We start from the raw sequence: 27,501 nt of genomic DNA on the forward strand, positions 1-27,501 counted from the left end.
TAATAAGTGTTACACTTCTTTTTTTTTTGGCAAAAAGTTACATTAAAATATTATATCTCTCTCCTCAAACCCACTACTACTAATTTTTTTTTATTATATTAATAAAATGTTAACCCCACTATTTTTTTTAAAAAAAATTCCAACTACGCCACTTACTTCTTATTTTATTTAAGTCGATTAAATTGCCTAAAACAAAATGCTGATTTAAAGTGTAACACTTAAAAAAACATGAAGGGAGTATATAAAATTCCAAGTTATTTGCTTTAATGTTTGCACTCTATCATAATATCACAATATCTGCTCCCTTCGTTTACCAAAAATCACATATTTAATTGTTAGGATTTCTACAAAAGAAAAAATTATTGTCACTTAGAAATTAAATGAAAATTTTATCTGCTTATGAACGTCTCCTGTCTCCATTAACTTACTATCTCTAACATCATAGCTTTTGACAAATTTACTACCTCCGTTTCATATTATGTGCAACAAAAATATCGTCACGGACTCCTAGACAAAATTTGTATGTGAGTGGTAAATGGAGAGAGAAATATAAAAAAACATGTGATGAGGAGAGAGATAGAGAGAAAAGACAACTAATAAAAGGAAAGAAAACATTTGTTGCAAATAAAATGTTAATAAAATGTTAACCCCACTATTTTTTTTAAAAAAATATTCCAACTACGCCACTTACTTCTTATTTTATTTAAGTCGATTAAATTGCCTAAAACAAAATGCTGATTTAAAGTGTAACACTTAAAAAAACATGAAGGGAGTATATAAAATTCCAAGTTATTTGCTTTAATGTTTGCACTCTATCATAATATCACAATATCTGCTCCCTTCGTTTACCAAAAATCACATATTTAATTGTTAGGATTTCTACAAAAGAAAAAATTATTGTCACTTAGAAATTAAATGAAAATTTTATCTGCTTATGAACGTCTCCTGTCTCCATTAACTTACTATCTCTAACATCATAGCTTTTGACAAATTTACTACCTCCGTTTCATATTATGTGCAACAAAAATATCGTCACGGACTCCTAGACAAAATTTGTATGTGAGTGGTAAATGGAGAGAGAAATATAAAAAAACATGTGATGAGGAGAGAGATAGAGAGAAAAGACAACTAATAAAAGGAAAGAAAACATTTGTTGCAAATAAAATGTTAATAAAATGTTAACCCCACTATTTTTTTTAAAAAAATATTCCAACTACGCCACTTACTTCTTATTTTATTTAAGTCGATTAAATTGCCTAAAACAAAATGCTGATTTAAAGTGTAACACTTAAAAAAACATGAAGGGAGTATATAAAATTCCAAGTTATTTGCTTTAATGTTTGCACTCTATCATAATATCACAATATCTGCTCCCTTCGTTTACCAAAAATCACATATTTAATTGTTAGGATTTCTACAAAAGAAAAAATTATTGTCACTTAGAAATTAAATGAAAATTTTATCTGCTTATGAACGTCTCCTGTCTCCATTAACTTACTATCTCTAACATCATAGCTTTTGACAAATTTACTACCTCCGTTTCATATTATGTGCAACAAAAATATCGTCACGGACTCCTAGACAAAATTTGTATGTGAGTGGTAAATGGAGAGAGAAATATAAAAAAACATGTGATGAGGAGAGAGATAGAGAGAAAAGACAACTAATAAAAGGAAAGAAAACATTTGTTGCAAATAAAATGTTAATAAAATGTTAACCCCACTATTTTTTTTAAAAAAATATTCCAACTACGCCACTTACTTCTTATTTTATTTAAGTCGATTAAATTGCCTAAAACAAAATGCTGATTTAAAGTGTAACACTTAAAAAAACATGAAGGGAGTATATAAAATTCCAAGTTATTTGCTTTAATGTTTGCACTCTATCATAATATCACAATATCTGCTCCCTTCGTTTACCAAAAATCACATATTTAATTGTTAGGATTTCTACAAAAGAAAAAATTATTGTCACTTAGAAATTAAATGAAAATTTTATCTGCTTATGAACGTCTCCTGTCTCCATTAACTTACTATCTCTAACATCATAGCTTTTGACAAATTTACTACCTCCGTTTCATATTATGTGCAACAAAAATATCGTCACGGACTCCTAGACAAAATTTGTATGTGAGTGGTAAATGGAGAGAGAAATATAAAAAAACATGTGATGAGGAGAGAGATAGAGAGAAAAGACAACTAATAAAAGGAAAGAAAACATTTGTTGCAAATAAAATATAGCATATATTTTTAGTAAATGTTGCACATAATATGAAACGGAGATAGTATTTATTTTCATTAGCTCAAGTTGTTAGAGTTTCTCTCTCGATTCTAGGTAACCTGCAAATCGATTCTCATCCCAAAAAAAAAACCTTGTATTGTGGACATGCTATATTTGTAAAAGTAGTTGACAAACATCAATCAAGTATCAGTGGTTTAGTGGTAGTGATACCCCACCCATGCCAATGACGAGGGTTCTAACCCCAGCAAATACAAAAATATGCAAGCTATGATGAAAACTGCGCACAATGTGGCACAAAAGGGTTCGCCACCATCTTCAGATCTACCTGAAGAACCAATGTGTGCATCTGAGCTTGCTTATTATTTTAATTTTTTTTAATACATATCCACTTTTTTTTTTTTTTTTTTTTTTTTTTTTTTTTTTTTTTTTTTTTTCTGGTTGCTTAACTTGATAGTTTCGTCCCTAACAAAATCTATTCTTGAACAAATTTCTATTAACTGTAGTTAATGTACAAAAATAACTAACAAGTATTCCCTCCGTTTCAATATGATAGTCCCATACGGAATCAATCACATAAAATAAGAAAAGGATAATATTTGGAATCTAACATTAAATTTAAAAACAATTCATAAATAGTTTTGCCTTATTTAATTTTTTTGAATTTTTTTAGGAAAACTTTAGTCATATTTGCATAAATCAAGGGAGTAATTTCTTTACTTAAAGTCATGTCATTAGTTCACAATCAATTAATCTAACCAATCAGAATTTAATATGAATAAAATAGGAAATAAAAGTTAAGTTAAAAGTGAAATACATTCAATATGGGTATATCTTTTTAAAACGTCTAAAATAGTATATGGGATTAACAAATTGAAACGGAGGAAGTATTTAATAAGCACCAGTGGTCTAGTGGTAGAATAGTACCCTGCCACGGTACAGACCCGGGTTCGATTCCCGGCTGGTGCAAGTTTAGGCAAGCAGTGATGAAAATTGCATATCATGTGGCACTAGGGTTCGCCACTACCTTCTGATCAACTTGAAGAAGCGAAGTATGCAACTGAGCTTGGTTTTTTTTATTTTTTATTATGAGGAAATTGCTCAATCCACATTCTTAGTTCTCCAAGTTTTTGCTAATCTACTGAAAGTATGACTACCTCTTTGTCTGCATTTCTACTGATATGAGAATACTCTACCAAAGTACAGCATTTTGCTAGCTCTAAGATGTCATTTACAACAAACCCAAAACTAGTACTCTCCTGTATTGCTCTTTAGGTGATGATAGAGTTTGATACTGTCATTTTCCAGCACCACTCGAGTTAGCCCAGCTTAGAGAGCAATTCGCAGAGCATGTCTAGCTGCCAAAGCTTCCGCGACATCAGGACTTCCACCTCCATCCATCGTTTGATAAGTAGCAGCCATTACTTCCCCCACACTATCACGCAAAATCCCTTCTGACCCATACTTCTCATTTCTGAAACAAGCTGCATCAGTATTAATTTTATAGCAACCTGCAGCAGGGGCCTTCCAACTCTTACAGATTGGATCAGCCACGTTTCTCACACTTTTTTGACGAACATTTGCCTTTTTATACCCCCACAAAACCGCTCATTGCTTTTCAGAATGCTCAATTCTAAAGAATTGGGAAAGTATTTTATATTCTTATCTCAATAAAAAAAATATCATTCAAAAATCTTAAATCTAACCAATTACAGAAACATACTTCAGACGACATTCAAAACATCAATTCACATAGCTCTATCTTAAACCTACTGCAAACTTTGTGATTTCAGTATAAATTACTCCACATTTTAAGTTTCAGAGATATTCATCAATGGAGATGAACACCGACAGCGAGTTGATTCCTCCGGCATCATCACACCGCCTCGACGCCGTAAAATTCCTGATCGTCAAATACTCCGCGCTCTCGCTCTTCACCCACCGCTTCTTCCCTTCTCTCTCCTCCTTCCGCCACCGCAACCACCACCACCATTGGCTGCTCAAGAAACCCTTGAATTTCCCTCAATTGCAGCTATTCTCTCTCATCTCACTCTGGATTTCCAGCAAAACCTACGATTCTCCCCCTCTTTCACTCAAATCCCTAAAATCAATTGGCGATCAACACATCAAAGATCAGCATTTCACTAAAACCGATTTCGTCGACGCCGAAATCCTGTTTCTGCAATCCTTGAGTTTCGAGGTCGGACCGATGAAGAATTCGGTGTTTTTGGTGATTGAAGAGTTGTTGATGAAGCTTAAAGAGGTGGCTAAAATTGGTGAGATGGTGAGCTTTGAGGTTTGTTGCGATGTCATGGATTTGATGTACGAGAGTGATAAGATTTCGAGGATGTTTGTGGAATCACCGGTGTATCTTGCGGCGGCGATTGTGGTGGCGGTTTATGCAATGACGGTGCCGAAGCAGCAGTGCGAGTTTCCGGTTGTTGGTTGGGTGAATTTTGTGAGTGGTTGTAGAGAAGAGGATGTAATGTGGGTTGTTAAACTCATACTTCAACATGTATGTTTGGAGGATAATAAATTGAATTTGTAATTTCTATTTCCCGCCAAATCTCTATGAAGTTTGATATATTTTTTTCAGAATGTTATCCACCTTATTCTAATAAGTAAAATAAAAATAATTAGTGGGTTTAAAAATTGTTGTTAAGAAAACATAGTTATTATAAAATCTTATGTTATTAAAAAAATATATGTCGAGTTCATGAGGATAATAATAGAGTATGACCTATATCAAAAAAAAAAAAAAAAAAAAAAGGAAGATGGTAGTCTTTTTTAAAGCTGGTAGTTTTTTTTTTTTTTTTTTTAATAAAAAAAATGAGAAGGGTATTTTGGAAAAGTGAAATTTATTGCTCAAAACCCTTCTCACTTTATATATTACTAGATATACTGAAAAAAAAAAAAAAAAAAAAAGCAGCCTATACTTATTGTAAGAGCAAACATTACTCTATTTAATTTAGCATATACTTGAATAATAGGAAAAAATTTTACGATGGTTTTAATGTTATTTCTCCGAGATGTTGATCAACTAAATTTAAATGTCAGGGTTTGATCTTTGAGTCTCTGCTATGGAACCATCTGCCTAAGTAGCCTTCAGAGCTCTTAAGTCGAGTATTTCTTCTAATCATAAGTCCATATCCTAGCCTTGTCTTCTCATCCGCAGGTGCACTTTTCACTGAAATGGGTTCTTTAATATAAGCACCAAGGTGAAGCAATCCCTAAATTTACGTATTCTCTAAATTGGCGATAGTCAAATAAGAAATAACTTAGCTATGATACCAACTAGGCAACTAGAACGCGAGTGGAAAACCCCTAGTGACAATAAAAAACTATGTGGGATGATGTCTTGACTATGATAGCTTATTTATATATATATATATATATATATATATATATATATATATATATATAAACCTTTATACGAATGATTACAAATATCTCACAAATTAAGTTGTGTGAGACTATTTCACCCAAGATATCTTAGTTCTTATTAATCACATAAAACAATAAAAAATGAATGAGACTAAATTCTGTAACTTATTAAATTTTACTGTTAACTATACTCATCTCTTTACAAATTAATTTTCCAGTTAGCATTCTACTTCCTCTGTTTATTTTAATTGACATCTTTCTATTATCACACGCTTGCCAACACATGTTTTTAACGCTTAATAATTTCAATTATCAACATTGTAAAATTATAAAAAGTGGATATTAATAAAATATACGTATAAACAATTCAAATAAGATTCCACGTGATTCCCTTCAAAAAAAAAAAAAAAAAGATTTCACGTGATTACATTTTATCGTATCCATAAATTATAAAAGCGAGTCAAAATAAAGTATATAAATAGTGTAAAAGTCAAACGTTGTCAACTAGAAAAACAGAGGAATTACATTATTAGCGATACAAATAAATTTGAGTGAATTACCTGTTGAAGGAATTTGAACATTTATAAAGACGGACCGAGGGGCACGCCTCTTTCCCTCTTTAGTCTCAACTTTAGCATTAGTACCTTTCACCGTACATTATCCTCTCCACATCATGGATAAATGGCCGGGGTTTAGAGTTTCTTCAAAGAAGAAAAGGAAAAGGAGTGGAAAAAATCGAGAATCAGGGTTTGAGAAACGCAAAAAAAAAGTCGATTACGGTGAGTTTGCTTTAATTTGATGAAATTTAAATTGCATTCATTTGATGTTGCTGGTAGGTTAATTTGTTGAAATTGGACCTGAATTATGGTTTCCTGGTATACCATCTTTCTCATATCATTATCATGCCTTGTTTCATTCAATGATATATGTGTATGTGTATTTAATTTTTGGGTATGGATTATTTTGCAATTAACATTTTTTTGGGTCAATTAATTTATTTGGTTGCCGATTTGATGTTGTTGGCATGAATTATGGTGCTGTAGTTTGTTGTCGATACAAAATTGTCCTTAAAGTTTTTGCTTTTGTTTTTTTTCCTTGATCTTGAACAACCCATAGACTTCTTCCATACAAACTTTTGCTCATCATCTTATACATGTAGTTGTATTTACTATCGAAATGGACATCAGCCGTGGGCATGTTCGTGTCCTCCATGCCCCCTCTCGCTACCAGATAGCTGACATTTTTACAAAAGGGCTGCCGCAACTCCTATTCGAAGACTTTCGTGCCAGCCTTACGATTGCGGGGGTGTATTAGCATATGTGAATGTGTAGTCGTATTAAAATTTATGACTTTCGAATGTTATATTCAATCTATGTGAATGTGTAGTTGTATTTACTATCATTGTGTAATCATTCCCTAGGTACTTTGTTTATATACTCCTATGCTAAGCAATGAGAAGTCACGGAACATATTCCTACACTTCTCTTGTCATTGTTTGCTTCTTTTTTGTTGATAATAATACAATAATACTTGAAACAACTTCCTGCTTCTTCTTTTCCATTCTTTTAAACTTGGTCATTGCTTATCAGCTCGAATCGTCTAGTCATAGATTGAAGGATTGCTTGATTAATGTTAAAACGTTTTAGTTAATTCTTCAGTATTATTTGATGAACTCCTGAACTTTAATTGCTTGTGACCTTTTAAACTTGGTATTATGGGATGTATGATTGCTTCCTTTGGTTATTCGTCGATTTGAGTGGGAAGTAAGCACTTCTATTATGTAGTCTTATAATGACCTGTTTTGGGACCTGCAGGTCGAAGTAGATGTGTATCACCCTTCTAAAATTCAATTGCTTACTTTGGAAGAATGTAAAGCTACTGATAGTCTGATACTATTAGAGATGTCAAGGCAAGGGTCTGCCAAAAAGCAATCGACCTTGGCTTTGTTTTAATTGATCCTGATAATCGATTAATGTATTGGGCACCACACATTTTGGAGGACAACAAGACTGGGTTCCTTTTTAATCCTGGATGCAAAGACTTAACTATCACCATGTGTTACAAACCCATAGCAGAAGAGGAGGAGGAGAAGATGGACTGGTTTGCCGATATGTAAGTATGTACGATTTAGAGAGGAAGCACATGAGGAAAACATGGGTACGGATGATGACTACACGGGCTACCCAGTCTCGATTGTAAAGAGGCCAAAATCCATTCAAGCTTCGCTTCGGTTTGCTGAGTTGCCTAATCTAGACATAAATGGTAGGCAGACCCAGACAATCAGCCTGATTCATGAATTTTGTCAATCAGTTGCTTTTTGTGGGCCCCCCTTGCCAAATAAATTAATTTTATACTACTATTTGGTTTTGAAGACGTTAGTAACTCTAACGTCTGTTTCTTTTTTTTTTTTTTTTTTTAAATTTTATTAACATCTTCTCCAATCTTCTACCTGCAACACCGTCATAGTCACCATCACTCCGACCACCATCCGAAACCCATCACAGCCACCACCATCTTTACGCCTTCCGCCGAACGAACCCAGAAAGCTTCAGATCTTCGTCCTCTTCTTCAGTTCTTCCCGTCGTCCTCTTCTTCCCAACAATGGCATCTTCGCGGCGAAACTAAAAGACACCCAACTTGAATAGAGTGTAAATTAGGGCCATATCAAACCTTTAGGGAAAGCCTTTCATTTGCGGCGACATTTTAAACTACCATATAAGGTGGGTTTTTGCGGAATTTCATAATTGGGTGATGGGTTTTGGAGCTTGAGTTCCATAGAAATGGAGGTTGCGAGAAATTGGGGGAGACAGACATTGTTGTTAATGGCGGATTTTCGGGTTTTGGGGGAAATGAGGACGACATTTAGGAGAGAGAAAGAGGTGTTGAAATCGAAATCAGAGTTTGAATTGAGTGGTAATTGTGGTAATTGAGGGAGTGAGAATGAAGAAGATGATGATGATGAGGTTAATCAAGCTTTCATGGTGGTTGTTACTTGTTAGGATTGGAAGCTGAAATTATGGGTTTTGAGTGACTGATTACTCCCATTCGCATTTTTATTTAATTTTTTGGGTTATTGTTGGAGTGCTTGTTGATTGATTTTAATTGAAGGAAGAGGAGGTGGATTTGCAGGGAGTGGGGTGGATTTGTTGTAACGGCAATGAATATCAACGTTTGCACAAGCTAACCAAACTACCCTTACTAATATGACTGAAAAGGCCAAATTGACCCCTGATTTACACAAACTGTAAATCAGCCTGATTGACTTGTATTTCCTCAACTATGTGTTAGTTAATGACCAATTCAGATCCATATCTTTCTCTAAGATTAGGCGTGCCGCCTTTGTGTCCACCCTTGTGAATGTAATCCTTTTGGCACTTAATGATGATATTCATAAGAATCTGATCTCTTTAAATAGTGAATCTGAATACCGTGTTGTTCGTGTTAGTTGGGACAAAATTGTCCTACTTTTTTCTCTGGTTACTTAGGGCATCATACCTGGAAATCCCCATTGTCACTGTCACTGACTTAGACCCTCATCACCTCGACTTGCTAACCTTCCTTGACACACCTCCCGAAAACATACCAATATGCTATGGGTGGGATCTCAGCAGGGACTTCAATAATTTTGTTGCCTGTAATGTTGATTTAATTTTCTGAATATCCGGCGGCTTGGGCTGAGGCCTTCTCATTTTGAGGAGGGTCTATTTCCTTTTGATGGCGTTGCTCATCCTCCTCTTGGATTTAAGGAAGTCATTCGCATGCTCAGGGTAAATCCCTTTCTTCGTAGGAAGAAACACTGGTTAGCAGCATTGGAGTGGCTCGGCGTGTTTGGTAAGTCTGTGGCACTGGCTCCTGCATATTTAAGGTTTCATTGCCGAGAAAATATCCAAAAAAGATTGGGTTTAGACTTTAAATTACCGCCGAATGCTTCTGTAGTAGCTTTATTTTAAACTCGTAGTAAATTATGTGCAAGTGCTTTGAATTCCCATTTTAAGTTCTGATATTTGGCTAATGTTTAGAATTTTTTTTATTAATACAAGGCTCCTCAATGGTCAGCGATCTTTGCTCATATGTGTGCTTCAGATGTGTAAATACCCAATTCTCCTTGCTATTGTTCATTTGCTTAGACCTTTATTTTATTTTTAATTTCATGTTTTGAACGATGAGGTGGAATGATGAGGATTTTATATGACAACTAATCCACTTAGGATTTCATTGTTCAGCTCTAGGTAGGGATGGCAATGGTACCTCCATATCCATACCCGCCTTAAAATCTGAAATCCATCCCTGCCCCACCACCCATGACGGGTACAATATCCACATCCATACCTGCTCCACCGGGTACAAGATAGGATCATCCCCGCCCCATCACCCACTTGGATATATAATCGTCCCAAACCCATTCCCACGATGCTCTATTGTATCACATTAATGACAATTATATCAAATTAGGTTAAGAAAATTCGGACTTTCATTATTCAAGCTTATTGGGTTTCAGAGGGTATCAAGTTTCATAAATTCTAAACTCTTCTAAAAGAAATATGGTGCGGGTATAAGATGGGTACGGGGCGGGGCGGATATGGGGCGTGTCTACTCTAAAATCCATACCCGCCCCATTACCCATGGCGGGTACACATTTTATACCCATCCCCGCCCATCACCCGCCAAACCTCCCTCCATCCCCGCTTGGGGATGGGGCTAGTCTCCCATTTAACCCGATTCACTGCCATCTGACTGGCTAAATTCGTATCACCTAATTAAAAATATTACTTAAGTCCTCTAGCTAATTAATGTAAATAGGAAAGTAGGGTCGAATCTACAGGGAAACAAGTCTTTATATTCCTAATTAATTATTATAATCTAAACTATCAAGTAACCAAAATTGTTGTTATTAAAAGGAATTATACTACAGAAATAAAGATCATGGAGAAATAAATTAATAAAAAGCCTAGGGTCACAGGTTCACCAAAAATTAATATTCCGGGATAAAACATAACAATCAATAATTAACATTGCACATATAACATGATTACAGGCTCTCACAATTTATTAATCAACATTGATCTCACAGGATCTCGCAATTTACTAGATCTAAGTTCCTATTGAAAATAGCCTTTAATATCAAATTAACATCTACTTGATTCATCAATTCAATATTGCTTTACTTTTACAATCAAATCGCGTCTGCTCGATTCATAATCCAATTGTAAAGAATTAAAACAATTCAATAAGAAATTATCATCATGCAATATCAATAATCAATAATAACAAATCATCCCTTCATATTAATTATGGATCCCCAAGAACCCTAGAACTAAACAACTCACACATAATTAAATCTAAACTAATCAAAACAATTAAAAAAGACATGATTAACATTAAAGCAAGAAAATAAACAATAAAGGAGAGAAGAAATAATACCAAAAGAAAGAAGTATGAAATTGCATAAACTAAGAGTGTAGAGAGAGAAACAAGAGAGTAGAGCTGTCAATTTGGGTAAATGGGTCGGGTTTGAGTCGGGGTAGTGTGAGTCGGGTCTTCTCGGGTCGGGTCAATACGGTTAAAGTGATAACATATGCGGGTCGGGTTTGGGTTGGATCATGCTTGAGTCGGGACACGTCGGGTCATACATCTTATCGGGTTTAGGTCGGGTTACAATCGGGTCGGATGAAAAATATGTTGAGTTAAATTCGGTCTTTACAGGTTTAAATGAGTTAGGGTCATTCTCGGGTTCGAATCGGGTTCGGTTCAAGTCAATTATTTACGGGTTATAATCAAGTCGGCTCATTTTCTGGTTCAAGTCAATAATTTGCGGGTTATAATTAAGTCGGGTCATTTTCAAGTCGAGTCATTCTCGATTTCGAGTCGGGTTTGGTTCAAGTCATCAATAATTTTCATAAAACATGTTTCGTCCCTGAAATTCGTCCCTAAAAACATGTTGTGAAACTAACCTCTTAAAATTCAAAGTGAAATATTGAAGGAATAGAGTTAGGATTCAATTTCCGTTCCAATACCAACATGAGATAACAACCTATACATGTTGATTCAATAACAAGTCGGGTTGAATTTGGGTCGGGTCAACAACAAGTCGGGTTGATTCGGGTCGGGTTTGTAACAGGTCGGGTTGAAATTCGAGTTGGGTTTGTAGAAGGTCGGGTTAAATTCGAGTCGGGTTAGGAACATGTCGGGTTGAATTCGAGTCGGGTTAGGAACTGGACAGGTTGAATTCGGGTTTTGACGGGTTAAAATGGGTTTGAGTCTATTTCGGTTCAGGTCAAATTCGGTTCAGGTCAATAATTTACGGGTTACATTCGGGTCGGGTCATCTCTAGGCCGGTTAATATTCGGGTTCGGGTCTCAAATACTCGGGTCTAAGGGTGGTTTTAAGTCGAGTTCGAGTCACCCTTTTTTTCGGGTTCAGACGGGTCGGTTCATAGGTCTGGTTTGGGTCGGTATTTCGGGTCGGGTTAACTTTTGACAGCTCCACAAGAGAGATAAATCTAAGAATTTAATTAAGAGGAGAGAGAGAGAAAAGTTAGAGAGAGAAAGAGAGTAAAAACATAAAACAAAATAATGACAATAAGTTAAAACTAATCTAAAAACTAATTAAAGAAAAGCTAACCTCCCCCTCACTACGTCCGTACTCCATTCCCTTTTATAAGAAGGAAAAGGAGTCTAAGATAAAGTCTAACTTTCTCCTCCCTCTAAAATAAGGATTAGTAACAAGTCTAACAACTTGCAACAATGCAACCCATGATCAGATACGGAGCACTCTAAAAACTCGGGAATGATTTATAGCAAAACTCATTAACTTAACCGTAAAAATCAAGCAGCATTGAACCCAAAAATTAGAGCTGATCAAAACTAGTCCGATCCGATTTTGGGAATTCCCAATCACTTTTTCTTTCTCTCTATCACTCTCTAACCCATATGCATATTTGTACTCTCAATCATTAATTTTAAGAATTCTACAACTTCTTTAATTGTCGTGAAAAACCTAAATAGACTCTTTAAAAAAATAACAAAGGGAGTACATAGTAATTTTTCTATATAAAAATGGACCGTCAGACTGAGGGGTGCACCTTTCCCTTCTACTACTTATTAAATTTTTTCAAATTTGGTTTTTTATTACCCCTTTAATATATATTAGATGAAGCTCATGCGATGCACGGATCGATCTATTTTTTTCTAAAAAATATAATTTATATTTATGTGATTACATTTGTTATTTTATTAGTTGTACGTTATATATCATTTTCTCCGTATTTGTTTTAAAATATTAGATAAAATTCCTAATCTCAAAAGATAATATTTCGTATTTAATTAATGTACCATTAAAATCTCATTGGTCAATTATGCTTATGTGGCACTTGAATTATTTATTGGATATAACTATAATTTATAATCTTACGTGGCACGTTAACTAATTTTAGGTGGCATAATCCTATTGCAGCGTTTTAAAAATATTAATCATACTAGTTTTGTGCCAGTGCGATGCCCGGGTTGTTTATTGAATTTTAAGATATATTTTCAATCTATATGTCAAATTTTTTAAAACATATTATTGATACAAAATTAGTTAAGAATTGATGTGTTTTTGTGAGGATTTAAACTTGTAGACATGTAATAATGACTAATAATAATAATATTGGTGAAAAATATTTCTTGACCCGTAACCGCCTAAAATGATAGGTACTCGACCTGATTTACAGGTCTACACACAGTAATAAAATTATATTAGATTGTGAAGTATATTATTTTAATTGATTAGAATATATTATAAACAATGGATGTGGTACATTTTGAACTAATTCCTTCGCTCAGAAAAATATTGTGATACAAAAAATAAATTTATATGATAATTTATGAGAGTTATAATCTAATTATTTTTTCAATAAAATTATAATTTAATTTGTATTATATTAAAAAAAATAAAATTTTATGATAAAAATATTGGTATTTTATCAAAAATAAAACTCTAAATTAACAATTTTATTCTAAAATTCTATCCAAATTTGATTGAAATAAAATTCTAAACTAACTTTTTTATCTTACAAATTGAATTCTATATAACTCTATCCTACGTGGCACGATACTTGGCGAAAAGTTGGAACGCCAAGTGTCACTACCCCGTCGCCTGGCTAAAAGTTTAGCTTTATATATTAGTTATATGATATAACGCTCTAATAATTTTTCAAAAATAAAAATCCTACATGGCGCTCTAAAATATCGGGAAAAAACTCCCCTTTATATATATATATTAGATTATCCCTAATCCAAACATATGCCCTTACTATCACCTTTTATTCTCCTCTCCAATCTTGGATAAAAGGCGGGGGTATAGAGTTCCTTTGAAGAAGAAATTGAATGAAATTGCTGATGTTTCATTCAATGATACATATGTGTATGTTCGTGTATGTGTATTTAATTTTTGGGTATTGATTATTTTGCAATTAACAATTTTTTGGGTTAATTAACATCTTTCTCTTATCTTGTCATTGATTGCTTCTTTTTTTTTTTTTTTTTTTTTGATAATACAATAATAGTTGAAACAACTTCCTGCTTCTACTTTTCCGTTCTGTTAAAGTTGGTCATTGCTGAATATTATGGTTGCTGTCTTCTGTTCATCGTCTATTGAGTGGGAACTAAAAACTTTGTTGTTTGTATGATTGGTTTTGGTATCCTTTAGGTACATGTCAATATAGGTGTAGTGATACCAGGAGCACCATCGCTCATTCTGGATGGGTTCACATCTTCCGATACCGTTGGCGTTGTCAAGGCTAGGCTCTACCATAAAGCAAAGGACCTTGGGTTGCGTCCACTTCAGTCTGAGATTGGATCATTGCGGTTGTCACAAGGACCCCGTTTGGAGGACAAACAGACTCTCGCATCATTATCTGCTGCTGGCTCCTCGCACTGAGGAAATTCAAGTTAATCAGGCTGATTCACAACTTGTGCAAATCAGGGGTTAATTTTGTCTTTTCAGTCATAAATTGTAAAGGTTCTCTTGTCAAGTTGTCAGCACAAACATAACTAGGCAAATGTAAGGTTAGTCAAACAAACAGTAATATAAAACCAGAACCTAGAAACCAGAATTCGAAAACCTCACTTCTTCCTTCACGGCACGGCGGCACCATAGCTTATTGCAGTTTAAAATGCTGACGCGAATGGAAGGCTTTCCCTAAGGGGTTGATATGGCCCTAATTTACACTCTTTTCTAGTAGGGTGTCTTTTTGTTTTGCCGCGAAGCGGCCATTGTTGAGGAAGGATAGGACGACAGGAAAAAGAGGAGGACGACAGGAAGGATTTTGTGGGTTTAACCGGCAGAAGGCGGAGAGATGGTGGTGGATCTGATGGGTTTCGGATGGTGGAAGATCTAATGATACGGTGATGTACCAGATGGCGGCTATGGAGCCTATGGTGGTGCTGGTGTGCTGCAGCCTGCAGGTGGAAGATTGGAGATTCTCAAAAGGAGAAGATGGTTTTAAAAATAAAATAAAAAAAATTGTAAAAAAAAAAAAATTAAAAAAACCAGACGTTAGTTAACACCGTAGCCTTCAGCAATATTTAATTAATTTATCTGGTAAGAGGGGCCCACAAAAGCAACTGATTGACAAAGTTTCGTCAATCAGGCTGATTGCCTGGGGCGCCCCCCCTCGCACTTGCCTATCTCCATGCTTTACATGGAAAGCGTGGTTATAGAAATCGATGCAGAGACCAAAGAAAAACAGCACTTGTTGTTGCTTTGTAAGCACGTACGGCTCAAACAGGAAGCACATGAGAACTACATAGTCTGCTGGGACATTGAAGAGGATGACAGATATCGCGAGCCAGCCTCTACTTCAAAGAGGCCAAAAACCATTCATGCACCGCTTCCATTTGCTGTGTCTTCAGACCTACACATTCATGGTAACTATGACTTGCTTGACTACAACAACAGATCCTCGTCTGTTCCTGCGTTTACCTTTGCTGCCTCTTGAAGGAAATGTGTCCTCGACTTTAGTGCAATAACTTAATATAATTATGGATCGTATTATGGAGATAGTAATTCGTTTATTTGGGTTGTCTATACGTCTTGCTAGAGAATGCTATAGAACTTTGGGTTAGTAAGTAACAAACCTGAAGCCCGCCTAAACGGATCCTTCAAGGTCACACATAGGATTGGATCAATAAAGAAACCCGAAACCCAAAGTGGGCCTTAGGGTGACCGACCAAAAAGGGAAAGGGGAGAGAAAACCCTAACCTATTTAATAATAATATGATTATGTATTAATTAGTTAGGGATAATTAAAATACACAGTATTCATTTTTTTGAAAACAACGTAAGTTTTCTCTCAATACTTTCTCTCTAAAATTGGTTCTCAACTCCAAGAAAGGTGAAAGGTTTTACCCGTCCAACTAGCATTGGTGGAGTGTTGATTCAATCCGGTGGACCAATTAGAGGAGTTACAATTGAGGCTCTTTATCTCCAGTAGAGAAGAAGAATGCTAAGAGGATTCACGCTTCAAAGGTTAATTCTAAACTATTATGTGATCTTTATTTGTATATGCATGAGATCCTGTTTAGGTGCGTATGAATGTGATTCATGAAATTCCGCTTAGAGTACCTAAAACCCTACAATAGTATCAGTTAGCCCCTAGCATATAATTTACTGGTCACAATAATATGATTATTTTGATGTGTGAATTAGGCTAATTTTAATTCGATTAAGTGGAGGAATTGAATTATGGATTAAAATAACCTTATTAAAATATGATTTTAATTGATTGGAATTTATTAAATTGTGAATTTAATTGCTCAAATAGCTTCTAACCCCTTTTTTTTTTAAGAACCCTAAAGCCCCAAAATTTCGAATTTGACGGTTATGAACCCTAATTTTCGATTTTAACTGTTAAATTCATATAATATAATCTATTTTTCATATTTAAAATTGTTTAGATATGATTAATTAATTCATGTAAAATTGGTTTTATGTGAATTGGGAATTATTTTATATGAAAAACCCTAAATTAATTAAAATGGAGATTTTGATTAATTTTTCTGAAATTATACATAAAGGAGTTTGTGTTTAATTATAATTAGATCACCAAAATTAATTTTGCAAAAGTTGTAAAATTAATTTAACTCAAAAACAAAAACAAAAACAAAAAAAAAAAATTAAGGTGATTGAAGGGGAGCAGCCACGGTGGCTGCTCCGGTGGTAATCAGGGGCGGATGGCAGCAGGGGACGGTGTGGGCAGGAGCAGAGCTGAACGTGCAACTGTTGCACGGTTTCAGCTCTGCTCGAGCTGATTGGTGTGCTGTGGCTAGGCGGTTGCCTGGCTGCAGCGCCAGCTGGATGGGCTCCGGCCTGGCTGCTGCAGCGGCTGTGACGTGGTTGATGGGCAGCAAGCTCAGTCACGTCAGCTCTGTTTTTCATTTAAAAAAAAAATCTTGATAAAAATAAAAAAAAATTAAAAAAAATCTGATTTATTTATTTTGGATAATATTGAAAAACTGATTTTAAGGGGATATTGAGAAATTCCAATTAAGGTTGTTTTAACTTGATTATAAGATAATTACATAATTTGATTTTTAAATCTAATTGAAATTAGTTAGTTAGCTTAATTTTAGGATAAAATCTTTTAAGTGGTTAGGATTCCAGCTTATCAAATATGATTTATATTCTAAGATTTCCTAATTAATTGATTTATCCACTTACCATAATTAAGAATATTTGATATTTTGATTATTGGTAAGTATAATATGTGATATTATTATGTGGCATTTATATATATATGATATATTATTGCTATAAATGACCAGTATGGCCCTAGATTTAAATTATAAATACGATTTGCGTATCGTTATGTATTTTTGTAATTTAAATACGATCTACGTATCGTTAAGTATTTTTGTAATTTTATTTAATTAGGAATTAGTTTAATTATTTAAATTCTTAATTAATCCAAAGAAGAGCCCAGATGAGAAGGCCCATGATGAAGGTGGATGGAGATCCATGAAGAGTCCAAGGAGGTGCCCATTCAGGCTTAGTTCTTAGAATTAGGGGCCATACTAGCTCATATTTAATTTTGCATTTTATTATTATTCTTAAAATGCATATAAGTTTATTGTATGTATGTTATCAATGCGCTAGAGTTCACTAATTAATAATGACATAATAAACTTAGGTCCCGCAAATATTGAGGTTTGCTTTTCCAAATATAAAGTACTTATTGACCTTTAATTAATAGTAATAGGTCATGCATCCGCAGGGTATTGTTATTAATTTGGGAGGTGAGGTGAAATTGCGAATTTTGCACACTTAATTTGGTTAACCTCAACAAAATCATCAAAAGCGTTTTGGATTTTGAAGCAAAGGGACAGTTAAGCATGAGATGTTTTTCTAACCAACCAAGAATTACAAATGTTGTAATTAGTAAAGAGTTTACTTACCTTGAAAATGTAATTTTAAGAAAAGGCCTCCGTCTGCTTAACGTTGCATATTGATAGGATCTTGGAATCACTTATTCAAATTGGGACATTAAAATTGAATAGAGTGCTAAGTAACCTATAAAATATTGTTTTAGGTGCTTTTATAAACATAAAATTGAACTTTGCCTTTTTCTGTCTTTAGAAATCATGACTAATAACAACAACAACTCGATTTTTAGCATCCGTCCCTTCCTTGAGAAGGATAGGCTGAACGGAGAAAACTTCATCAATTGGGAAAGGACCCTAAGACTTCTTTTAAAGTCGGAGGGTAGAGAGGATGTCTTAGAAAACCCACTTCCAGTAGTGACTGATGAATCATCTGATGCTGATAAACGTCGTGCTAAGCAGGCTAATGATAGGTCTACTCCAATCACTTTGTTGATGGTGGCGGCTATGGAAATGGACCTCCAAAGAAGGTTTGAGACCAAAGATGCATACACCATTATGTAAGAGCTTAAGGCCATGTTTCAGAAACAGGCCAGGATTGAGAGATATGAGATTAACAAGGAGATTTTGGAATGCAGGATGGAAAATGGTGAATCTGTTCGCCAACATGCTTTCAAAATGATGGATCTTTTGAAAGCATGGAACGTCTTGGATTCCCTTATAGCCAACAGTTGGCTACTGATATCATTCTTCATTCATTGCCTGACAGCTTTAATCAGTTTAGGATGACTTTCAACATGAATGAGTCTGAAAAGACTTTGACTCAATTGCATGATATGGGATGCTTTTCAATGCTGAAAGGAACATTCCCAAAGAACCAAAGAAAGAGGTTTTGATGGTTCAAAAGGGAAAGGGTTTCAAAAAGAAGGGGGCAGGCAAGAAAAACAAAGACAAGCAAGTTGTCAAAGTTTCTGAAAAGCCTAAGCAGACAGCTAAACCAAAAATTGCTGTTGAAAGCAAATTTTTCTACAATGAAAAGATAGGTCACTGGAAGAGAAACTGCCCCAAGTACTTGGAGGACAAGAAGTCAGGTGCTTCTACTTCAGGTATTTATGTTATAGAAGTTAATTTCACTTCTACTTCTTTATGGGTATTTGATAATGGTTGTGGTTCTCACATAGTTAATAATGTGCAGGGACTAAAAAGAAGTAGAAAACTAGCAAAAGGCGAGGTGGAGCTTTGCGTCGGAAATGGAGCAAGAGTTGCTGCACTTACCGTCGGAAGTTATAGTCTACATTTACCGTCTGGATTAATTTTAGAACTTAATAATTGTTATTTCGTTCCGTCAATTACTAAGAACATTATTTCTGTTTCTTTTTTGGATCATGAAGGTTTTTGTTTTGAGATTAAGAACAAATGTTCTATTTCTTACAATAACATATTCTATGCTAGTGAAAAATTGATTAATGGCTTATATGTACTTGATAGGACAGTACAATTCTATAACATAAATGACAAGAAACAAAAGTCGAATGATTTAAACCCAACATATCTATGGCATTGCCGGATGGGTCATATAAACCAAAAGCGCAAAGGATGGAATCCCGACGTCATTCGATTATGAATCATTTGATGTATGTGAATCATGCTTGTTGGGGAAAATGACAAAGTCACCTTTTACTGGAAAGGGTGAAAGAGCCAATGATTTATTGGCACTTATACATACAGATGTTTGTGGGCCTATGAGTTCAAAGGCAAGAGGTGGGTTTAGTTACTTCGTCACTTTTACTGATGATTTAAGTCGATATGGGTATATCTACTTAATGAAGCATAAATCGGAATCATTTGAAAAGTTCAAAGAATTCCAAAATGAAGTACAGAATCAATTGGTAAAACAATAAAAGCATTACGATCCGATCGTGGTGGAGAATATTTGACCCAAGAATTCGATAATCATCTATAGGATTGTGGAATAGTTTCACAATTGACTCCACCAGGGATGCCATAGTTAAACGGTGTGTCTGAAAGGAGAAATCAAACTTTACTGGATATGGTTCGATCAATGATGAGTCTTGCTGATCTTCCAATTTCTTTTGGGGGATATGCTCTAGAAACAGCTGCACACACACTAAATAGAAGCCCGTCAAAGGCTGTAGAAAAGACTCCATATGAGATGTGGAATGGAAAAGTTCCAAACTTATCTTTTCTTAAAATCTGGGGTTGTGAGGTCTATGTAAAACCGTTTACTGTCGGACAAACTTGCACCCAAATCAGATAATTGTCTCTTTGTGGGATACCCAAAAGAGACAAGGGGTTACTACTTCTATAACCGTCAACAGAACAAAGTGTTTGTTGCTCGTGATGGTGTCTTTCTTGAAAAGGAGTTTATTTCCAGAAAGACAAGTGGGAGTAAAATAGTTCTAGAAGAAATTCGAGATGAGCAACAAATGGATGTGGATCAAACCACGTCAGAGGCGAGGGCGCATGACTCTGCTATGACAGGTCAAGTGTCGGAGCGAGCTGATTCATTAAGCGAAACTCCTATCGTCCCACTTGAATCTAATTCATGCAAAAATCTTCAAGAGGTTGAAGAGAATATTTCTATTGATGCTCAAGCCCCACGTAGGTCGAGTAGAACAAGGATCCCAAACAAGCAGTTGGTTGATTTCCTGTTAACAAAAGACTCTAAAATATTGATTTTGGAAAATTCTGAACCTACTACCTACAAACAAGCTTTGACGAGCCCAGAATCTGAGAAATGGCTTAAGGCCATGAAATCTGAAATGGACTCCATGTCTGAGAACCAAGTTTGGACCCTAGTCGACTTGCCTGATGGGGTCAAACCTATTGGATGCAAGTGGGTGTTCAAAATAAAAACAGACAAGAATGGAAATGTCTATATCTATAAAGCAATACTGGTTGCAAAAGGATTTAAATAAATACATGGTATAGACTATGATGAAACCTTTTCTCCAGTGGCAAAGATTAAGTCAATTCGGATACTTTTGGCGATTGCTGCACATTACAATTATGAAATTTGGCAGATGGATGTCAAAACCGCCTTCTTGAATGGGTTCTTGATGGAGGATGTGTACATGACACAACGTGAGGGTTTTGAGGATCCATAAAATCCCAAAAGAGTTTGCAAGCTTCAAAGATCCATTTATGGATTGAAGCAAGCGTCTCGGAGCTGGAATCTTTGATTTGATGAGGCAATCAAAGAGTTTGGTTTTCTCAAGAGTGAAGAAGAATATTGTGTCTACAAGAAATTTGGTGGGAGTAGCTTAGTCTTCTTGGTTTTGTATGTAGATGACATAATACTCATAGGAAATGACATACCAATGCTTGAATCAGTCAAAGAATGGTTGAGAAGTTGTTTTTCCATGAAAGACCTTGGAGAAGCTGAGTACATTTTGGGAATCAAAATCCATAGAGATAGGTCTCGAAGGATGCTTGGGCTGAGCCAAGAGACTTATATTGATAAGGTTCTCGCAAGGTTCAACATGGAAAACTCTAAGAGAGGATTCATTCCCATGTCACATGGCATTTCACTTAGCAAGAGTCAGTGCCCATCGGAGCCTGATGAGTTGAAGCGGATGAGTATCATACCTTACGCCTCGGCTATAGGTTCTATCATGTATGCCATGATATGCACTCGACCAGATGTTGCATTTGCTTTGAGCTTATGTAGCAGATTCCAAGCAAATCCAGGTGAAGCACACTGGACTGCGGCTAAGAACATCCTAAAGTACTTGAGAAGAACTAAAGGAATGTTTTTGGTCTATGGAGGAGTAGATGAGTGGGTTGTTAAAGGTTATACTGATGCAAGTTTCCAGACCGACAGAGATGATTACCGCTCGCAATCAGGGTACATCTTTTGTCTGAATGGAGCAGCAGTGAGCTGGAAGAGTTCAAAGCAAGACACTGTAGCAGATTCTACGACAGAATCAGAGTATTTAGCGGCGGTAGAAGCAGCTAAGGAAGCTGTTTGGATAAAGAAGTTCCTAACAGAGCTAGGCATCTTACCTAGTGTTCTAGAAGGAATTGAGCTGTTTTGTGATAATAATGGAGCTATTGCGCAAGCAAAAGAACCAAGATCAAACGACAAATCCAAGCATGTAATGAGGAAATATTACCTCACTCTCGAGATTGTAGACAGGAATGATGTCAAGATCTGCAAAGTTCACATGGATGAGAATGTTGCTGATCCACTCACTAAACCTCTCCCTCAACCCAAGCATGAGCGTCACACTAGGGCTATAGGGTTGAAGCAAGTGTTAGAATGACTTTAAATTGTTTTTGTTTAATGAAACTTGTTACAATTTAAAGACATGATTTTCATGTTTTATGTTTATATGGTATGAAATTTTTCATCTTATTTAATTTTGGTTTAGTGTTAAATAAAATGTCCAACATATTTATTGAATTTAATGGGCTTGTAAAATACGTGATTTGATGAATGAAACCCCATAAGTGAACTGAATTCATAAAATATTTAAGTTCCTAATCTGAGTTGTTAATTTGGACATAAATGACTCAGTAAAAGGATTAGCATATAAGATTGATTGATAGTGCCGTTTCATGGGCTATGAAAACATGGAGATGTTTAGTCAATCATATGTATATGTATAGTCGATACATGATCGAACATACCTACTTAGAAGTTCTAAAACTTCGCAAATTATATTAGCGGATTCCTTAGACATGAGTGGAACACTACTCAATTCAATGATTAGTGTAACTTTGATGTTGTCAAACGTCATGCCGTAAAAGGGGACTATAAAGGCGACATTCGAGTTGTGCTAAAAGTTGAGTGGGAGTTTTGGTTGCCACAAGATTGAATAGGTCCTCCTATGTTAGATAGGATGGGTGTTGGCCTCTTGAAGAGTAAGAATTGAAAATGCATGGCCGTGCTCAAATGGATCATAAGATGATCATTTGCTCAGCAATTCAAACTCAGATTTCAAGAAATAATTTGAACGCTAGTATGGATAACATAGAGATGTGATCATACTATCAAATTAGACACTAAGAGACTTAAGGAATTTGAATATTGCATACTTGTCTCGGACAAGTGGGAGATTGAAGGAAATGTGTCCTCGACTTTAGTGCAATTACTTAATATAATTATGGATCGTATTATGGAGATAGTAATTCATTTATTTGGGTCGTCTATACGTCTTGTTAGAGAATGCTATAGAACTTTGGTTTAGTAAGTAACAAACCCGAAGCCCGCCTAAACGGATCCTGCAAGGTCACACATAGGATTGGATCAATAAAGAAACCCGAAGCCCAAAGTGGGCCTTAGGGTGACCTGCCAAAAAGGGAAAGGGGAGAGAAAACCCTAACCTATTTAATAATAATATGATTATATATTAATTAGTTAGGGATAATTAAAATACACAGTATTCAGTTTTCTGAAAACAACGTAAGTTTTCTCTCAATACTTTCTCTCTAAAATTGGTACTCAACTCCAAGAAAGGCGAAAGGTTTTTCGCGTCCAACTAGCATTGGTGGAATGTTGATTCAATCCGGTGGACCAATTAGAGGAGTTACAATTGAGGCTCTTTATCTCCGGTAGAGAAGAAGATTGCTAATAGGATTCATGCTTCAAAGGTTAATTCTAAACTATTATGTGATCTTTATTTGTATATGTATGAGATCCTGTATAGGTGCGTATGAATATGATTCATGAAATTCCGCTTAGAGTAACTAAAACCTTACACCTCTGTCCATAATCTCAAAACCACTGCCTCTGTCATTCTTTTGGCTCCTAGTGATGAAATTTTTGAGGATCTGGTCTCCTTAAATAGTGACTCTCAATATCTCGTTATTCGTGTTTATTGGGACAAACTTTCTTACTTTTTACTCGGGTTTGTTGGGACATTATACCCGGACATTCCCATTGTCGCTGTCACTGATTTAGACCCGCACCACCTTGACCTGCTGACCTTCCTTGACACACCTCACGATTACATGCACGTCTGCTATGGGTGGGATTTCACTAGGGATTTTCATGATAGTATCTATGCCTATGATACTGATTTTGTAAATATCAAATGGCTAGGGCTGAGAGATACTGACTGTAAGGATCTCTTCCATTTTGATGATGTTGTATCCCGTCCCCCACCTCCTGGCTTCCAAGAGGTCATTCGCATGTTCAGGGTGATCTGAATCCCTTTCTCCGTAAAAAGAAAAACTGGTTAGCAGCATTGGATTGGCTCGACGTGTTTGGTAGGTCCGTGGCACTGGCTCCAGCGTATTTAGGGAACGATTTCATTGCTAAGAAGGTATTAAAAAAAGATTGGGTTTAGACTTTAAATTACCACCTAATGCTTCTGTAGCAGCTTTATTTTAAACTCGTAGTTAAGGTCATTATATTGGTGCCTTGCTCATTTGATACTTCATGCTTAGCAATATTACTGAATAAATCCTATGCAGCAGCATTGTGCAGGGTTGCATGCAAATATTTCCTGCACCAACTATTGCAAATATGCGATAAAACATAGGAGATTTCAATCAGTCCACAGATAGAGAAGTCTGGCACAAATTTCTGCATTGCTGTTAATTAAGCACGCGGTAAAAAATGATATGAATCTGAATGAGAAATGTTTACATGAAATTAAACTACATATTTTCATTGTTATAAGTATCCCCCATTGACTTTGTCAAAAAAAAAAAAAAAAGTATCCCCCATTGAGAGATTTGAGAGTGAGATTTTTAACTGGTGTATGTACCCTCCTTAAGACCAAAATAAAAACTAGCATAACATGACAAGTCTAGTATGCACCAAGCTACTGAGGTCAAATGCACTCGTTGACTATAAATTCTATAATAATAATTTAAAATCCCTACTTTTGGCTAAGTCATAGCTATATTCAGTATTACTTAGTGAAATAGCATTAATATATTATCAAAAAAGGACTGAATATTAATCTGAGAAAGAGTCTCAAATATATATTATTTGTATCAATGTCTTACACTGATTCCATAGCTTTATTTCAACAAATACCCCAAGGATTGTTTGTGAGCACATCAATTGGCAGGCATACCAAGTCAATATCTGCTCAAAAGATTAATATATGTTACAAATTAACTACCTTTAGACTTGGTTAACATGACATGGTAATCTTTGCTGACAAATTTACGTGCTCTGGAAAAATATGACCAATTCAACTCCAAAACAACCCATCATCTAAACCTATAAAAAGGGTGCTTTCCCGAGCAAGAAACCATCAAAACTTAGAAGTGCTCGAACTCATACAAAAGATATAAAAGTTCATTACAGCAGAAACTACACGATAAATCAGACATCAAAAACCATGGCAGCTTACAGATTCATTGCGTACTTAACTCTGTTAGCTCTAACATCTAGTGTAGTCTTTGCCACCGATCCTTCACAGCTCCAAGACTTTTGTGTTGCCACAAATGACCCTAAAAATGCATGTAAGATTTAATTCCTGTTTAACTGCATAATATTATTCCAATTTGTATCTAAGTAGGAGTTAATTGTTTTTTTTTCTAAGCAATAACACTGATTTATGTTTTGCTATTTATTATCTATAGTGTTTGTAAATGGGCTATTCTGCAAGAATCCAATGGCAGTTACAGCAGAAGATTTCTTCGCCAATGGGCTTGACAAACCTGGTAACACCAACAATAAGCTAGGCTCAGCAGTTACTCCAGTGGCTGCAGCACAATTGCCAGGACTCAACACCCTTGGCATATCACTTGCCAGGCTCGACTTTGCACCATATGGCCTTGTTGCTCCCCACACACACCCCCGTGCCACTGAGGTTTTCACAGTGATGGAGGGTACCATTTATGTTGGTTTTGTTACCTCTAACCCAGCGGATAATAGTGCAAACAAGCTCTTTACCAAGGTTCTCAAAAAGGGAGACGTCTTTGTTTTCCCACAAGGTCTCGTTCACTTTCAGCTCAATGTTGGCAAAACTCCTGCTTTTGCCCTTTCTGCTTTGAGTAGCCAGAACCCAGGTGTGGTCACTGTTGGGAACGCTGTTTTTGGGTCTGAAGCACCTATCTCGGTTGATGTTCTTTCCAAGGCCTTTCAGCTTGATGCTAATGTCATCAAGTACATTCAGTCCAAGTTCTAACTGACTGAGAACAGGCACAACTATGTAGTGCAAAGTGATTTCATTATGTTTGCAGATGTTTAGATTTTCTAATAACATTGTTTATTTGTTTTTAATTTGCAACAATAATTGAATAACTTCTTTATACGGTGTAAAAAATTTTTATTGAATTATAATGTATACAATGTCTTTTCAATATTAGCCATGGAAAAGAAAGCAATTGAATCATATGTTTGTTGTGCCTTTAGTCTTATATCTTCTGTTCCCTAAACTCCAATAATCCCAGTTTCTTATGCAACGTCAAGGTGCTTACTACTGATGTTGCTTAAACTCTTCAGACCTCCCACACATCTTATGAGAACCTTAAATGCTTCCTGTATCTCAGAAAATATCCTTGTAACATAGTGATTTTTATTAAAACTTGTGCGAGCTTGGTTTGAGGTACACATTTGCCACTTGACGTAACTTAAACATAATGACTTTATTTTCAACTTAGTCTCTTATAAGTTATAACCTTTATTTTCTCAAAAAAAAAAAAGTTATAATCATTATTATATCACACGGGCTTTTTTTTAACATAATCTTTATTAAACATAGTGATCTTAATATTAATGGTCCACAATAAATTACAGTGAATTAAATTTATTTAAGAGTTACAAAAACTTACTAGTATGAGGAATGCATGTGTTGGAAGAAAAAGCAAATTCTATTTTCTTTTTATAATTTAAAATTTGAAGATAAATCTATTAACAATTATTAAAACAAAACATTGTTGACATCATCATCTTTTAAATTATCCTACGTGTCATCCTCACATTAAAATGTTCTCCTCCATTTCTATTGATGATGTCATTATTATTATTATTATTATTATTATTATTATTATTATTATTATTATTATTATTATTATTATTATTATTATTAAAACCTACAAATTCAATCAATTTACAAGAAATTGGTAGGGAACCGAGATACAATGTGGGCCCCCACCCCTCTAGCTATAGCGATCCCGATCCTACTGAAGATGTGAGCAGCTGCACGGGCACCAATATCCTAAGTCTTAGCGAACGTCTGAATTCGCTTCAGCAACGCAATAGCATCCTTCTCTAATTCCCCTTACGAAGAAAAAGAGAAAGGAAGAAAACCATAGCCAATAGCCCTGCAACGTGCCCCATATTTTTCCCGCTTCCGCTGAGCCGCCGCCGACACAACACGACAAGGAACGAAGTTAGACAACCCCGATTGTGTCAAAGGTGAAGACCCCGTCAAGTCGACACATACATCACGACCTCTATCCCAGGAATAAAGCAACACATCTGCTAGTCGTAGCGCCCCGTCGTTCCCTCCAGTCAACCCAACGTTAACCTCCTTTCGAGCAGAATTCTCGGACCGAAAACAAATATCAACAAGGGTGTCACGAACAACGT

General features: G+C 35.4%; 2 protein-coding genes, 1 long non-coding RNA gene and 1 other non-coding gene across 4 annotated transcripts; all 4 read left to right on the top strand.

Moving 5' to 3' along the window:
- Nucleotides 1-3,106: 3,106 nt before the first annotated feature.
- Nucleotides 3,107-4,846, top strand: LOC110699069 (cyclin-J18-like). Its single transcript, XM_021876562.1, has one exon. It carries the CDS (start codon nucleotides 4,073-4,075, stop codon nucleotides 4,784-4,786), a length of 714 nt encoding a protein of 237 aa, XP_021732254.1. The 5' UTR covers nucleotides 3,107-4,072; the 3' UTR covers nucleotides 4,787-4,846.
- TRNAG-GCC lies at nucleotides 3,137-3,207 on the top strand. The gene has a single exon. It is a non-coding gene; the product is annotated as a tRNA-Gly (tRNA).
- An 829-nt stretch (nucleotides 4,847-5,675) lies between the features above and the next one.
- Nucleotides 5,676-7,161, top strand: LOC110699040. The gene is made up of 2 exons (XR_002506836.1): nucleotides 5,676-6,401; nucleotides 6,782-7,161. It is a non-coding gene; the product is annotated as an uncharacterized LOC110699040 (long non-coding RNA).
- Nucleotides 7,162-25,208: 18,047 nt separating this feature from the next.
- Nucleotides 25,209-26,220, top strand: LOC110699070 (putative germin-like protein 2-1). Its single transcript, XM_021876564.1, has 2 exons — nucleotides 25,209-25,427; nucleotides 25,548-26,220. Exons 1-2 carry the CDS (start codon nucleotides 25,304-25,306, stop codon nucleotides 26,093-26,095), a joined length of 672 nt encoding a protein of 223 aa, XP_021732256.1. The 5' UTR covers nucleotides 25,209-25,303; the 3' UTR covers nucleotides 26,096-26,220.
- The last annotated feature ends 1,281 nt before the right edge of the window (nucleotides 26,221-27,501 follow it).

The sequence above is a fragment of the Chenopodium quinoa genome, unplaced genomic scaffold, assembly GCF_001683475.1.
Source record: "Chenopodium quinoa cultivar QQ74 unplaced genomic scaffold, ASM168347v1, whole genome shotgun sequence".
Lineage (NCBI taxonomy): Eukaryota > Viridiplantae > Streptophyta > Magnoliopsida > Caryophyllales > Amaranthaceae > Chenopodium > Chenopodium quinoa.

Excerpts from the sequence above, each read along its gene's own strand:
- LOC110699069 (XM_021876562.1), top strand. The coding sequence starts at position 4,073 with ATGGAGATGAACACCGACAGCGAGTTGATTCCTCCGGCATCATCACAC.
- LOC110699070 (XM_021876564.1), top strand. The coding sequence starts at position 25,304 with ATGGCAGCTTACAGATTCATTGCGTACTTAACTCTGTTAGCTCTAACA. Across the intron at positions 25,428-25,547 it reads AAATGACCCTAAAAATGCAT|TGTTTGTAAATGGGCTATTC; the intron begins GTAAGATTTAAT and ends TATTATCTATAG.